General features: G+C 43.7%; 1 protein-coding gene and 1 long non-coding RNA gene across 2 annotated transcripts; one reads left to right on the top strand and one right to left on the bottom strand.

Moving 5' to 3' along the window:
- Nucleotides 1-45: 45 nt before the first annotated feature.
- MBLAC2 (metallo-beta-lactamase domain containing 2) lies at nucleotides 46-6,687 on the top strand. The gene is made up of 2 exons (XM_052778219.1): nucleotides 46-544; nucleotides 3,257-6,687. Exons 1-2 carry the CDS (start codon nucleotides 100-102, stop codon nucleotides 3,640-3,642), a joined length of 831 nt encoding a protein of 276 aa, XP_052634179.1. The 5' UTR covers nucleotides 46-99; the 3' UTR covers nucleotides 3,643-6,687.
- A 3,083-nt stretch (nucleotides 6,688-9,770) lies between these two features.
- LOC128136913 (uncharacterized) lies at nucleotides 9,771-14,767 on the bottom strand. The gene is made up of 3 exons (XR_008233522.1): nucleotides 14,084-14,767; nucleotides 13,340-13,434; nucleotides 9,771-10,893 (listed from the first exon to the last, which is right to left on the bottom strand). It is a non-coding gene; the product is annotated as an uncharacterized LOC128136913 (long non-coding RNA).
- Nucleotides 14,768-14,989: the final 222 nt, after the last annotated feature.

Below are 14,989 nucleotides of genomic sequence, written 5' to 3' on the forward strand. Positions count from 1 at the left end.
TGCCGCAGTGGGCCGGGCCCGGGTCCGCCCCGCCCGCCGCGGCGCTGAGGCGGGCGGGGGCTGAGGGGGAGCTCGTCGCCGAGGAGCGCCGGGCGGGCCATGTCGGCGCTGGAGTGGTTCGCGCACAAGCCCCTGGGCGACGGCATCTTCTGGATCCAGGAGCGCTTCTACGAGTCGGGCAACCGGGCCAACATCTGGCTGGTGCGCGGCTCGCAGCGGGACGTGGTGATCGACGCGGGGTTGGGGCTGCGCAGCCTGCCCGACTACCTGCGCGCCGCCGGCTTGCTGGAGCCGGCGGAGGGGGCCGCACGGCGGCCGCTGCTGGCCATCGCCACCCACGTCCACTTCGACCACTCGGGCGGGCTGCAGCACTTCGAGGAGGTGGCGGTGCACAGCGCCGAGGCGGCGGCCCTGCTGCGGGGCGATAACTACGAGGCCGTCACCTGGTTGTCGGACCGGGAGGTGGGGCGGCCGCCGCGGCCCGGCTGGCGGGCACGGCACTTCCGCGTCCCCCCGGTCCGGCCCAGCCGCCTGCTGCAGGAGGGTAAGGGCGGCCGGCGGCCCCGCTTCGGCCGCGGCCTTTTGATGAGTTGGTGCGCTGGGCTGAAGCCATGCTTGGCTTGCGTGGGAGCCTGGGCAGCGTCTTTCTGGCCTCCGCCGGCGGCGGGCTTCGTGCAGCTGCTCCGTGTCGCGGTTAAACCGGTGGGTTGTGGCTTAACGCTCAGTCCCCGCAAGGCGTTTTGCAGAATCCACAGGCCGTCCGCGGTCCTCGGCGTGGCACGGGACAAAAGAGATGCGTAGCGGGTCAAATTCTTGGTTCTGCCGGTTCCGAAAGCCTTGGCGGGGACCGAGAAACATGCGTAAAATACCCTGTGCTTGCCTAACCTGTTTGCCTGTTGGTGCGGGATTTCCTTAGAATGAGAATCACTCGACGGTAATTTGAGTGGCTGATTAATGGCGCACTCCAGGTCTAGCCTTAGGCTTCTACCAGTCCTGTCACCGTGTCAGTCAGTTCTGGCGTCTGGTGACCCTGATTATTTATAAACTGCCCAGGCATAGCAGTGTAAAGAGCAGAGCAATGTCTGGAAATACGTACTGCAAAGAATACCAATTTGGGTTTACAGAATTTGTGCAAATGCAACGTTTACAGAAGTGGCTCGTTACAGATAAAAATTCCATTTAGTCTCTCATAGGTAACAAAGACTAGGTTACGTTGGCAGCAAACAACCTAACTACAATATGGTGAAGCAGAAGTTGAAGGGTAGCTGTCTGACAGACAGGTGACAGCTTTTGCAGGGGACTTAGTCTCTTCTTGGCTGTATTAGGCTGTCCCACGTAGGTGCTTGGAAGAGCAGAACTGAACTTGCTGAAGGCTTCAGAGAAGGATCTCGTGTGACATTTAACTATAGTCAATCAACAGAAGCTTTAAGTTGTTTTTTCTTTAAACGGGAGGAGTTATTAAATGATCAAGCGCACTTGCTGTCAAAATAACATCAGAGTTTCTAAGGTGATAATGTTCATTGAGACATACTGCATGGAAGTGGCATGTCATTTCAGTGCATGTGTCGTTCCTGTGGGGTGAGGATATCCAGTAACGCTGAAAACACAGAATGTCACAGTCCAAAGCAGCAGCTCTTGTACATTGCCTGCTTTATTTGTTTAGTTTTTGCATTACCTTAATCTTACCAGATCTTTCAAGCACCTTTCATTTTGGCTGTTCTAGCTAAAATTGCACTTACTTGTATTGTGCCTTACCATTTAGTGTTTTCCTAGTCACTTGTATCTTCTCAGACTCACAGTTTCCTTCAGCTGTCCCTTCAGCTTCAGATTTTAAGAATTTTTCTTAAATTCTGTACACTTCTTTAAATTTTGGGTGCCATGTTGTGTTTCTTTTTATTCTTTTCAGTGCCAGGAGCAGTTTGAAACCCACTGCAACACTGTCTTCCATTAATTTCACCACCTCCACTGTGGTTTCATTTACCAATACGGGCATTTTCTGCACAATCTTCTCAATAGTCAAGTCTCTTTTCTTTCTCCTGCCAAGGCTTCCCAGCATTTCCCTGAGAGAGAATTTGGCTAAAAATCCTCTTTGATAATTTTGAAACTAGCTGCTTCTGCAAACATAGGTATCTGTTCCCCTGTTGGGTACAGCACGGATAGGCGTTAGCTCTTTGGTGACTTCCAAACACTGTTCTAGCATTTTCAGTAATCCTTCTCAGTTGAAATCCAAAGGTCCTGTCACAGAAGGTCTGCCTTTCAAGAGTTAAGTAACTTTGGGCTTGCTGAGCCTTGAGTAAATTTGTGGCATGCCTGTCTCTGGTGTGAGACAGATCTGTAACTTTCCAGATTTCTAATACAGTAGAGTTTTGGTAACTTTTTCTTCTTCTCCTTGGAACTTGAAATGCATATCACAGTTTTAAATGTCGTTTTACAATGGTACTGGATGTTACTTCTTTTAGCACTGTTTCATATAGTGGTTAAGCAGCTGCTTCTGGGAAGGTTGCTTATGTGTTGGTCTTCTTTCCCTATACAGCCCTAAAGTTTACATATTTACCACCTGTAAGTTAATGGGGTTTGCATATTTATAATTAAACTGGCATTACAATTTAAAATCAACAGCAGACTTGGCCTGTTCTCCATCCCCAGACTGACTTCCTGCTGAAAGTACCAGTTCAGTGGCTAGTACAATGAAAAGGCATTCACGTTTAAGCTGGCAAAAAAATGACCTAATGTTAAGAAAGTTCTATTTTTATTTATCTGATTGAATGAGAGGAAGAAAGTGTGTGGAGGCCAGTCTTGGTTCTCCTCCAGCAATTTATGTTCTGTCCTTTTGCCTTTCAAAAGTAACAACAGTGCAATTCTAGGCACGTGAAGCGAGGGTAAAATGATAATAAATTGTGAAATACTTACTTTGGAAACTTTCAAAAGATACCTGGCTTATATGTGTTCTGTTTGTTTCCTGTTTTATATTCTCTATGACATTTCTTTTCACATTGTTTAGTTCATTAGGGGGGGGAACAGATTCAATTAATACAGCCCAAGCCTGTGTTAACTATTACAATCATTAGAAAATACCCTTTTGTCAAGTGTATCTTTCAGATTCCTTTGGCATTCACCAAGAAAATAAATGTCCCGCTCCCATTGTTGTGGATATATAGTATGCATAAACTCTCAGCGTCTGTGTTGGTCATACTCTTTGTGGTGTTTAATATACACAATAAATGCATAAGTTTTCCTGTAACACATTTGTTCACAGGGGATGTGATAAGCCTTGGAGACCGACAGCTTACTGTCATGCACATGCCTGGTCATTCAAGAGGCAGTATTTGCTTACATGACAAAGACCGGAAGATTTTGTTCAGCGGAGACGTGGTGTACGATGGATCCATGATTGACTGGCTTCCCTACAGCAGAATAAGCGACTATGTTGCAAGCTGCCAGCGCCTTATGGAGTTGGTGGACAGAGGTCTCGTGGAGAAGGTACTGCCTGGGCACTTTAACATATTTGGGGCAGAAAGGCTGTATCGGTTAGCTTCCAACTACATTTCGCAAGCTGGAGTTTGTCACAAGGTTTCTGCTTGTGCCATGAGATCCATTGCAAGCATAGCACTTCGCATTACAAATTCGAGAGTCACTTCTTAGTGACAGTGCTTTTTGTGTGATCTATTCCCTGTTGAAAAACCAAATGGCTTGTGAAAGTGTTGATACAAGCAAAAGCAGTATGCATTAGTAAAGCACTGGCAAATTGATACAGATGAGCTGCAAAAATTCCCCCTATTTTTGCGTACTTTACTGCTATTTTTATAAAAAGTATGTAAGCTAGTAGCTTTAGCCAAAGCTACCATTTTTCTTTCTATTTTTTCAGGGCTTGTTTGCACACATATTTTGATTGAAATGTATTGTTTTATTTTTGTTATGATTCTGACATATGCATGTATGCCAAAATGAGAGGGGTTTACATTCATGCCTGAAACCTTGTTGACGTAGCACTAGGCTTGTGACTATTCACTCAAGTCCTGCTGAGGTTTTGGCCTAACACAGCTTGTGCTAAGACATGGTGTTTGCTGGGAGCAGCGCCGTTAGGTCAAAGCAAGAGCAACACCTACGCAGGACTCGGTGGGCAGAAAGAGGTAAGGGCCATTCTGCAGCCATTGTCACCTGCCGCTTGGTGTCTGCTGCACCCATCGTTGCCTGCATCTTTGCAAAGGAGCTGTCTGGCAGTTTCTTTAGAATCCGCTAACGTGGAAATGCGATAGACCAAACTTCCAAGCTGGAAGGTGTAGATACATCAGCTTACCCAAAAAGCTTTTGATGCGGATCCAACAGCTGATGGACTGTTGAGGCTTTCATGCTTACCAGTGTGGTGAGGCAAACACCTGCACCATGACAGAGGAGCAAGAATGAGCACTCTCACTGTCAGCTGGGGAACTGTTTTGCTTATAGGCGTGTGAATTAGGAATTAGAGAATTTGTGAACTAATAAATTAATGTGTTAGACTAGCCTGTACAAAGTGGATTGAGCCCTTGCTTGATGTGTTTGTTTTTTTTCTGATGAGCTCATAAAAAAGAAAATTTATTTACAGAGTACGTTGTTCTGTAAATTTGAGAGAACTGGACTGTGACAAGCTTAAAGGTTTTATTTGTGTTTTAAGAGTATTTTTATGTGACTGGATTGTAACTCGGCTGTTAATGCTCTGTGGTAGGGGAAGGATGGAGGCTTTAGCATTACCTTGCCCTACTGCAGGTGCTGGATTAAACAGCTGGTACCCTTGTTACCACAAAGTGAATGTGACTTGAACTGATTACTGTTTGCTTATGAAGTGTTTGGTGTATATGGTTTTTACGAAACGTAAAGTGCATTGCATTTGAGTCTGTTCCAAAAAAAGTTGAATACATTGTGAAATGCTAAATGACATTGTAACTTGCTTATGAAAATTGAATGTGTGATATTTAAAAGCTGTTGAAATGGTTAGAGTTTGTGTAATTATTCTAACAGTCTCTTTCTCTATTTAACTTTTTTAAAAGGACACTGTCTGATGTTATTTTTGTATATAGACATACATACTTCCCTAAAAAGAGTGCAAATGTTTTCCCCAAATCTTAGTGCAGTTTAACCTTATTTGTTTGGCTTTCACTTTATGGGGATACATTCTTCACCAGGATTTATACTGATAGCCTGTGATGTGCCTAGTTGTTGTTAGCAGTGCCTATCTCTGAGATGAAGCAAAATTGTGAGGGGGCAGGAGAGGTGAAGTAATGCAGCACTTGAAAGACCTGTTATCACTCAGATCATAGTCTCTTTTTTGGAGAAATCCAAGTACATCAGAGTAGTACATGAGGAGTGTCTAATCAGTGGGTAGACTTCGGTCATAAATGAAGCCAAGAGGTTTTTATTTTGGCCTTGTTTTGCCAGAGGAAGAAATACAAAAGGTTAGCCTGAGAAGCAAAAAATCATTCAGTGAAGAGGCCCAGAACAAACTCTGTGGTGTGGTACTCCTTTTTAGCTTGCTGACACATGCTGCTTTTTACATAGCAGTCAGCCACTGTTCTTGATAGCCAAGGGTTCACAATGGACAATCGGAGATCTGAGGTGGCAAGCGGGCAAGTCAGAATGGCTGAAGAAATACATAGCACTGAAGCTTACAGCAGTTATCCAGATGAAGCTGTGGTATCACAGGTTACCCAACAGTAACTGAATTCCTTCAAATTAGCCATCTGTGGCATAATACCAGTAGTGATCTTGCTCTATGCTTCTGTGAAGGCTGGTGCACTGGTAATAACCCCGTGCAATAACGCGGACAGAGAGACCTCTTCTGTCACAAAGCCTGCCAGTATGTATGCCAGTTGCTAAAATTTTACAAATGTGCATTAGGACAGTGAGATCACGTTGGATTAGCATTTAGTGTTACGCCACTATCGGTTTGTTTATTCGATCCAATATTAGAAGCCCTGTAGCCAGATTTTACTGTGTTGTAAAACCTGAGCTCCTAAGAGAAGACTCACAGGCATGCCCGTTCAAAAGGAAAGATACCCTCCATCATTTGTGTTTACATCTGTGCTCAGTATCAGCTAGAAGACCCTTAAATGTCCAGATCACTGTCAAAATTCCCTATTAAGCCATGCTTAAGTCCATTAAGTATATGTAGATAACAGCAATTGCCTGGGTTGTTTTCCTTGACCAAAATCTAGGGAATCATTTCCTAGCTCAGAAGTGATCTTTATGTGAACATAGCCCAAAGTGGAGCATATCAGTAAACTGCTGCTATAATCTAGTTGAAAGTAGTGTTTGAGGGTCTTGAAATTATTTTTGTATTATAAGAAATTCACTACTAGGTAAGTGATATGTCTTAAGTATAAAGAACTGGCTCTGACTATTTTTGTTAAGAATTAGAAAGTTTTAGTCGTAAGAGTTTGACAGTGGCCTTTTAACGCTACCTGGATTAAATATTTAAAACATACAGTATAAGTTTAAATATTGCAACATCTTGGGCATTTAGAACTGTGCTGGTTTATCTGTAAAATCTAAATGTATGTTAATGGAGTCTTCAGTAGACTGGGGAATTGACAAAAAAAAAACAGATGGGAAGTTTTGCTCTGTAATCTGTCAAGACTTTTGTGATGTTGAACAACAGTTTACACATAAAAAAATAACTTTATCATATATAATCATAATAAAAAATGTTATAATCGTATGCAGTCCAGTCATAATTTCTAGGTATTTTTCAAGAGAAGCACTTCTTCATTCTAAACGGAGTCTAAAATCTTCAGAACTTGCTAGCTGTGTTTTTTATGCTTCTGAGCAAGAGATTGCATTAGAAACATTTACCTATCATAGACAGATGCCGCAAAGGTTGTATAAAACCATGAGTGGGTACTTCTTGAAAAAAACCCCACATTTTAACACAAATTTCAGGTTTTCAAGGTTTTCAACAGAATTTGCACACAGAAAACATGGATGTGATGAAAGTATATATTTGGGGGTCAGTTGCAGTTTGTGGTGACGTAGATGACTACTTCCACACAAGACAGTAGCTAATGACAACTATTTACTGTACTTGAAACAAAAATGGTCACATAGCTTCTGTTCAGCACGTAACTGAGCTTGAAATAATTCCTAGCATACTTGCTGTCTAGTTTCTGGTAAAAGGTAAGACTCCTTCTTAACTGCTAACTCTGGAAGTTTTGTGGAAATTAGTCTGTGAAAAACAAAAGCAGCTGCTGTCATGAAAACCAGCAGAAATTTGCCTGTATAAAGCCAAGAATAAATGGAGAAGGTGAAATGCACCTGTTCATTTAAAAATGAAGATATGCTTCCTTCCAGACAACTGATAACTGGACTTCGGGCGTATGTGGTTGTTCAGTTAATACGATGCATTTGTTTTCCTCCCAGGAGTTCCGGTGTCAGGGTGCAGTCTTCAAGTCAATCTCTTCGCATATTAGCACAAATGCAATCTTATTTTCAAAACTAGTTTACCTTGTTAAATTTTGAATTTTATGGAGTGATGAGGACAGAATTTGAAGGCAAATATAGGTAGAAATAAGATGGGTTTATAAGGGAAATAAGGCAATTAAATTAAAATAATTAAAAAATATTGCAACATTGGTTTTATCTAAGGAATAAAAAAATTAACTTGGGAGCAGCCAGCTGGGAGGCTCCACTTGTCAAGAGTGTTACTGGGGTCCCCCACCCAGCTTTGTTCCTCGGTCCTTTTTGGTGATGGCAGAGGAGTCTTTTATCACACAACCTAACTTACCAGGACTAACCCACTTGATCGGGTGTCATCATTTCAAAGTGCTGTACAACTGTGTATCAATCATTCCCCATTACATGTCTAGGAACAAGGTAACTTCTAGTGGAAGTTAAGACACCTCAGATCTGAGTTCATAAAATGTGGCAACACACAGCTTCCATTCTAATGAAGGATGTGCAAAGCCTTTCTCTGTCATTTGGAGTCAGTAGTAAGTTCTGATGCACATCAAGACTTAGTGGCACTGTCACCATAGCACAGGACAAAAAGATTTCAGTGCCCCAGTTACAAGCACTTCACCTCCTGTCCTACCCTGTTGTTTGAAGCAGGAGCACTAGGAACCCAAAATATAAGCAAAATCTATCAGCGTCACTACTCATTTCTCAATAAGTGGGTTTGCCAACAAGTTGAAGGAAGTTTGTTATTACATGTACTGTGAAAATCACCATATTTGACATCAGATTTGATATGGTAAATTGTCCTAGCAACAAGAATGAGTATTTTTGATTGGCATTCAGCAGGTAAGGGGACAGGTTTGGTTTGCAGATGAGAAATCGAATGCTTCCTTGCACTTCTTTGCAGACAAGTAAGAAATAGAGGGCTGAGAAAGACCATTTTGAGGTCACTTAGCACTATCTTCATGCAGAGAAGCAGAACATTAGCTTAAAACTAGAGGTTCCCAGGTCTGCCTGCCCCCACTTCTTCCTGTTTTCCATCACTTTTTCTGGTTCCTCAACTGCCTCATGTTTCTGGCCTGTTACCAACTTTTTTCTTTGTCCCACATCCTCTGCTGCTGCTTCCTCATGCATACCCAGACTTCTGTCTATGCCTCTCCACATGTTCCCCCACCTTTTTCTCTTTCTTCCTCACTCTGAGAAATGGCTTCTTTTTCTTCATGGCATCTGAACTGCACCATCTCTGGAGCACTAGATAAGAAACGCAACAGAGAAAGGGCAGCCCTGTAGCTCACTGTTTGCCATAAAGGTCATTCCACAATGCCTTCTTGATCAACCTAGACTCTTCTTCATGTTCAGCCCAAGTTATCCCTTTCTACAAATTAAGCTGTTATTCTTGTATGCAGTGTCCGTGTAACATCTTTTTACATAGCAGAAGACTGTTCCCAGTCAGCTACTGTAAGCTTAAAAACGTGACATACAAGGAAAGATTTAATTACTTTGCTTTTTCCCCTCTAGATCTTTCCAGTTCCTTTATTCCTGTTTAAACTATGCTCTGCAAAACTGTACACCACTCAAGCTTCGCCAGCACCAAGCAGAATAGAACATGTCCATCTTTGCCTTAGATGTTTGCACCCTTCTTACTAAGTCATATTGCTGATTCATATTTCTGGTCCCTTGTAACATCCATGTTCTGTTCTGTAAGAATATTTGCTATCCAGTTACTTCCCATCTTGCATTTCTGCCCTGGAGTTTTCTCCTATGAAAAAAAGCACTTTCAATTTGCCTTCATTCCATTTTGTATCACTGATTCCAGACCACCTCCTCAATTTATCAACATGATTTTGTATTCTGATCCTGTCTTCCATCATGCTTGTAACTCCTCTAGCCTCTGTGTGGAGGGTATTTGCAGTTGTCCTTTTTACAGCTTACCAGCTGGAGAAGGAAGCCACAGCTTTTGAGGAGGATGCTTTAGTCACACAGGTTATCTTTGCATAAATAAGAACAGCCTTCTGGCTGCCTCATACCTTGCTTTCACTATGTCTTCATTTCATGTTCAGCCTATACTCTGCTGATGTAGAAAGGATTTCTTTACAGCAGTTAGTGTTTTGGTTCATTCTTTGGCACTTTGAATTTAAGTTTTAAAATGTAAATTCTATTTTTCATACTGCTGTGCCTGCAGTCTGGTTCCAGTTTCTTACTGGTTACATATCATTTTTATTTATAGCAACTATGAATGTGTTGCATTATTTTTGTCATATTGAACTACACCTTGTATTTCACAATAGATGCTATGTTGTGAGGTAGTTAGGTGAGTAAGGGGTCTTTATAATCATCTAATACACACAGAAATGAAAGAGTCATTTTAATTAATTCAGTACTACAGCATCTCATTTTATTTTTACATCAGTGAACATCTCTATTTGCCATCATGTCACTATGAAAGAAACATGGGATGTTTCTGCTAAAAAGAACATTCTTAGGGACAGGAAAAAAAAAAGCATCCTTACTGTTAAATCCTGGACTGTAGGATGCTATATAGCAGAGCTTAGAATGAGCTTTAGAACAAGTGCTGTTAAAGCCTAGTGTAACACCTTGCCTTTTAAGAGCAGACATCTGTAGGCAAAGAAAACAAAAAATGGAGACCTGTTAGGAAGGAGGGAGGGAGTTGAGGGTGGAAAAATACATGGCAAAGGAGGAACTATGAATATTTAACTTTCAAAATCTAGGTCTAAGAATTTGACTAACACTGTTTCAAGTTATTTACAATTAATGCCTGTATTACTGAAATCATTAAGCAGTACCTCTTGTGTCTAAAAATTCAATCAGACTTCATCCAAAACTAATTCTTCTTCAGTCCCCTCACTTCCAAATTGAATTAGGAAGCACAGAAACAGATGCAACTGAAAAGCAATCAGAAAGCACTTGTTAGGTTTTATTTTAAATTTAACATTATTTGAAGCTAAATATTATGTAGGGGTTTTGCTGGTAAAAACATGTTAGGTTATATTTACACTGCACACACTGGTGCAGCACAGGGATATCCAGGCTAGTCAGAAAGCAATCTAGTCCTCTGAGAGGCATAATTAGCCCAGGTAACTCTAGTGTCGTGTTAAATCACTTTACTACTAGCTTATACATTAACGCCGCGTTGCTTTGTGTGGTGTCATCACACCTCCAAGCCAGTTAATGCTTTCTATAGAGTACCTACAGGCGGAATATCCCTTCTCTGCTCCTCTTCTCTATTTTTACGTAGAGACAATAAAAGTCATTATTAACCACCTACCCGCCCGCGGTCCGCGGGGGCGGCAAGCCTGGGCGGTGTAGGCTGGGCTGGAGGAGGAGCGGTAGACTTGCCACCTGGTCTTTCACCTGCACAAGTACCGGCTGGAGCTGCCTCCAGGGCAGGGACAGAGCTGCTGTGCTGAGAGGAGGAACACACAGAAAGATGCCACCAGGGACTACATCTCTCTGCACAAAACAAACAAACAAACAAAAAGCATCTAAATCTACTGTGAAAACAAAAGGAAAAGCTTCACTGCATACTTACAAAGTAGAAACCAACAGTGTTACAAGCCTGCTCTTCGCTTTTGCTGTGCTATCCAAAACCATTTTCAGCACGTGGTTCTTCCAACTATTCAGCTTTTCTTGGATGGGCTAATCTCACCAATTTAATAACTGACTTGGTCCATGTGTGTTCCTGTATGTGCCCATCAGTGTCCTGGGAAGGTTACGAGGCATTCAACAGCAATTAAAATTGGAAAGCATGGGAGACACAAACCAAAGAACCCTGACACAGGGAGAAGACTCAGGAAAGGTCCTTGGCCAACACTTCTGTAACTGTACTAGAGCTAGAAAGTAAGATACTTCCCAGCAGTTTGATCCAGATGTACACAGGAGTACATTTCCAATCATCAAACTGGCAAGGACACATGATACGTTTTTAATATAGCTTTAAATTTTCACTTCATTTTGTGCTGTATGATTTTCTGTAAGAGTGACATGAACAAACAACACCTGAAGTTGCATCTGCCCAAGCAAAACCACTCCTTCAAAAATTTTTGGATTAATTTTATTAAAGCGGGTTTTTGTTTTACATCAGAAGGTTCTGGTATCTGATCCGATTTTGAACAGCCAGGTTGAGGTTTGTAATCTCCTGGACCCTCAAATTCAGCTTGGGACAAGGGAACAGTACCATGGTTTCAAATACTAATAAAATTAGGAATAGAAAAGGAAACATACTCACTTAAAGGGAAGATCTGGCTGGCAGACAGCCCCACAAATGGCTTTCATATAGCAAAAGATGAGTTTGAAAATTAATTAAAAGCTGAAGATATAGCTAATAATAAAGCCTTCAAAGATACCTCACAAATAAACAATTATTTTCCCTATTAAGCTGGCAATACACAAGTGTGAGGAACATGCTAGTGATACTCTAATGTATCCACTCTACTCCTAAGAGGTAATTTTAGAAGGGGTTTAGGCAGCTTTGAAAATGTAAGAGTCTGCAAGTCACAGCTACCATACCCAAAATCTAGTATTTATATTTAGCTATTACTATTTGAGCCTGTCTTTTCAGTTTTGAATTCCTGGCACATCCATTTCATGTGCAATACGAGCGCTGCTGCCAGCTTTACTAAATTTACAAACAGCAGCATTTTGATTTCTGGAGCAGAGCTTTTGCCATAGCATCCCATTAACAACAGCACCAGTTGCACTAGGACTCTGTCTGCTTGGAGACCTTCTGCCCTGAAGATCTGACAGTTTAGTGCAAAGAATAACAACATCACTACAAATATCAAGGGCTGTAAATGGTAAGACACTCTGCCTTCCTACACTTGCAAATGAGACTGGCTAGGAATAATCAAATTTAGAGGCAGAGAAGATAGCGGTGTATTTATTCCTGAGGATTTTGTAGCCCCTAATTGTCCTTATCTTTTCAAGCCCACCTTCCCTGGTCACCTAACCAGGTTAGGCATGGGAAGCGGTTACAGCAGACCTGGCTGCATGTCCCTTCTGGAAACACCATGGTAGACCAGCAGAAGAGCAAGGAGTCCTACCTCTACCACCTGAAAACACTGCAGGAGGATTTGCTCTCGCTTGCTCAGTGAAGCACATAAGCACCTAGAGGCAGGATTCACACAGCCAGCAAGCTTCCTACTAGCTGGTAGGAAACATGCAAGAGGAGAGCTGTATACGTGTTAGGTAACTAAAGGCTAGAGAAAAGTGCTCAGTCAGCCGTGCAGCTCTTCTCATTAAAGTCAGGGCAAGCTCATTGGCCTGGGAGGCAAGAAGGCAATTTTCTAGCTCATCTTGTAAGTTTAGAAATAGAGACCTGAATGTGGATCTCCAGTTCCTGCAAGCATACCCAGAGGGTCATTCAGCATCAGGTATTTGAGTCTACTTGCCAGGGAGCAGCAAGGACAGGGGTGCGCCATGAGAGGACAAGCTGGAAGCCAAGGGCAACCTCAACACAGGTAAGGATAGGGACCCCCCCAGGGAGTGCAGGGGTGCTGATGGTAACAGGGCTGATCAGCAGCCCAGTGATTGCCAGACAACTGCAAGGTGACTCAAGCTCAAGGCCAGGCCACAAAGTCCAGTCAGAAGGCCAGCAGCAGCAGCACACAGCACGAGGGCAGGTCTGTCTCCAGCGCAGCTCAGGCAAGGACCAAGGGCCTCTAGGCTGAGCTCCACAACCAACACGTAGAGGGGGTGTGGGTGGGCGTCCCACGTGAGACAGGGCCATCTGGGGCTGTTGGTGCACTGAGGATGCTAACGCTAGCCCCCTCCCCCCTCCGCCTCGCCCCAGGTCAGTGTTCTCACCACTCAGTCAGTGCTCTCCTTTTCTCTCTGGCCATGTAAATGTGTTGTATGAAGCACAAAAAATTAATTTGTGGGTTTACTATGCAATACCTACCGCCTTGATGTGACCAGCATGGACTGACCACACAGCTACCAGCATGGAGTCCTGAGACCTGTATTCAGGACCTGTACCCAATGCCCTGCTCCAAACTGGGGAAGAAACCAGATTTCAAAGCAAACATACAATTGCTCAGATGAATGCATCTAATTGCAGATATATCCAAACAGCAAGGAGTGAAATGAAAAACCTGTAATAAAAAATTTCACTACAGAACAGGTTGAGGGTCAAACCTGCCAGTAATTTATGCTTTTAGTTACAAAGCTACGAAAGGTCAACTACAAACTCCTTACAGTGACCCTGCCTACTTGATCTGTGGACCAGATAACAGAAACAGACAGCCAAACAAGCCTCATCTCTGCTTGACTTTGTTCAGGAAAAACGTGACTTGAGCACGCCTACTGAATCCAGCTCTTCATATCCAACAGTGCATAATCGGGGTCAACCTGCTACTGGTTTATTACTGGAACACTAGGCATCTGCAGATGTAAAACACCTTCAAGATGTGCTGTCAGTCCTGACAGGAGCAGGCCTGAAATGCCTGAAGGCATTTTTCACTGCCTGAGTCTTTTCAGTGAATCTAGGGAGACTGCTTAGCACATAATTAGGAAAGATTTGAACATCCCTATGGTCCAGCTAGTAACACCAGACTATGCTGTTTCAGCACTGGTTATAAACAGTCCACTCTGCTCAAGGCATCCCAAATGGCAAGGCACAGGTGTTACCCATTGTGTCACAGACCAGAGCACTGAGGCAGCACTTTTTCCAAGTCTGTGTTTTCTTATGAGTGAGCTGTCTCCTACCCACAGAATATGTAATGTTGGCTCATTCACTGGTTTGCAAAACACAAAAGCATCAATGGCAACGAGAACTGGAATTACATATTAAGGTCTTCACTCTTCATGCAATACAGATTGCTTCCCTGTAAAATTTTTAGGAATGTAAAGTCAGTACAATGTCAGAAAGACTTAATTTTTCCATAAACTCTGAATATTATGTGTGTGTGTATATACATATTGCAAAAATATGCTTATGGATCACATCTCTCCTCACAATCCTGAGGAATCTAACACAGCGCTCCCAGAGCCCTTCTTGAAGCTGCACAGCGAGCAACAGTTCTCAGTTGACAAGAGACCAGGCCACTTCACCAAAGCACTGCCGACACCCAGGCACACCGACAGCTGCCGCCGCGCAGGCCAGTGCCCGCTCCCGGGCTCCGGACGGCGGGAGAGACGTCTCACACAGCTCCTCCACAACCCGCCATACTTCCACATTCAAGCTGGCGCCGTCCGACCCAGCGGCGGAGGGAGCGGGCAGGGCCCGGCGACGCGGGGAGCTTTCTGCCACAGCCATGGCACACCCAGGCTGGAGAGGGGCGCTCTGAGGTGCCCCCGGGAGCCCGCCAGCCGTGCTGGGAAGCGGGGGGGGGGGGGGGGGCGGGAAGCGAACGGGGCCGGAGCAGTCTCCACCATGACCCGCCGGCACGTCCTCTCACCTTTGCCCGCGCCGCGCAGCATTCTGGGTAACGGCACCCCACAGCAAAAACCCCTCCCGCCGCCGAGACGGCGCAAGAGGAACAGCCTCTCTCGCTTGAGTGGCAGCCTTTCAGCCAATAATTAGTCGCCTGACGCTCGGAGGCGGGAAGAT

This window comes from Harpia harpyja, chromosome Z (assembly GCF_026419915.1).
Source record: "Harpia harpyja isolate bHarHar1 chromosome Z, bHarHar1 primary haplotype, whole genome shotgun sequence".
NCBI lineage: Eukaryota > Metazoa > Chordata > Aves > Accipitriformes > Accipitridae > Harpia > Harpia harpyja.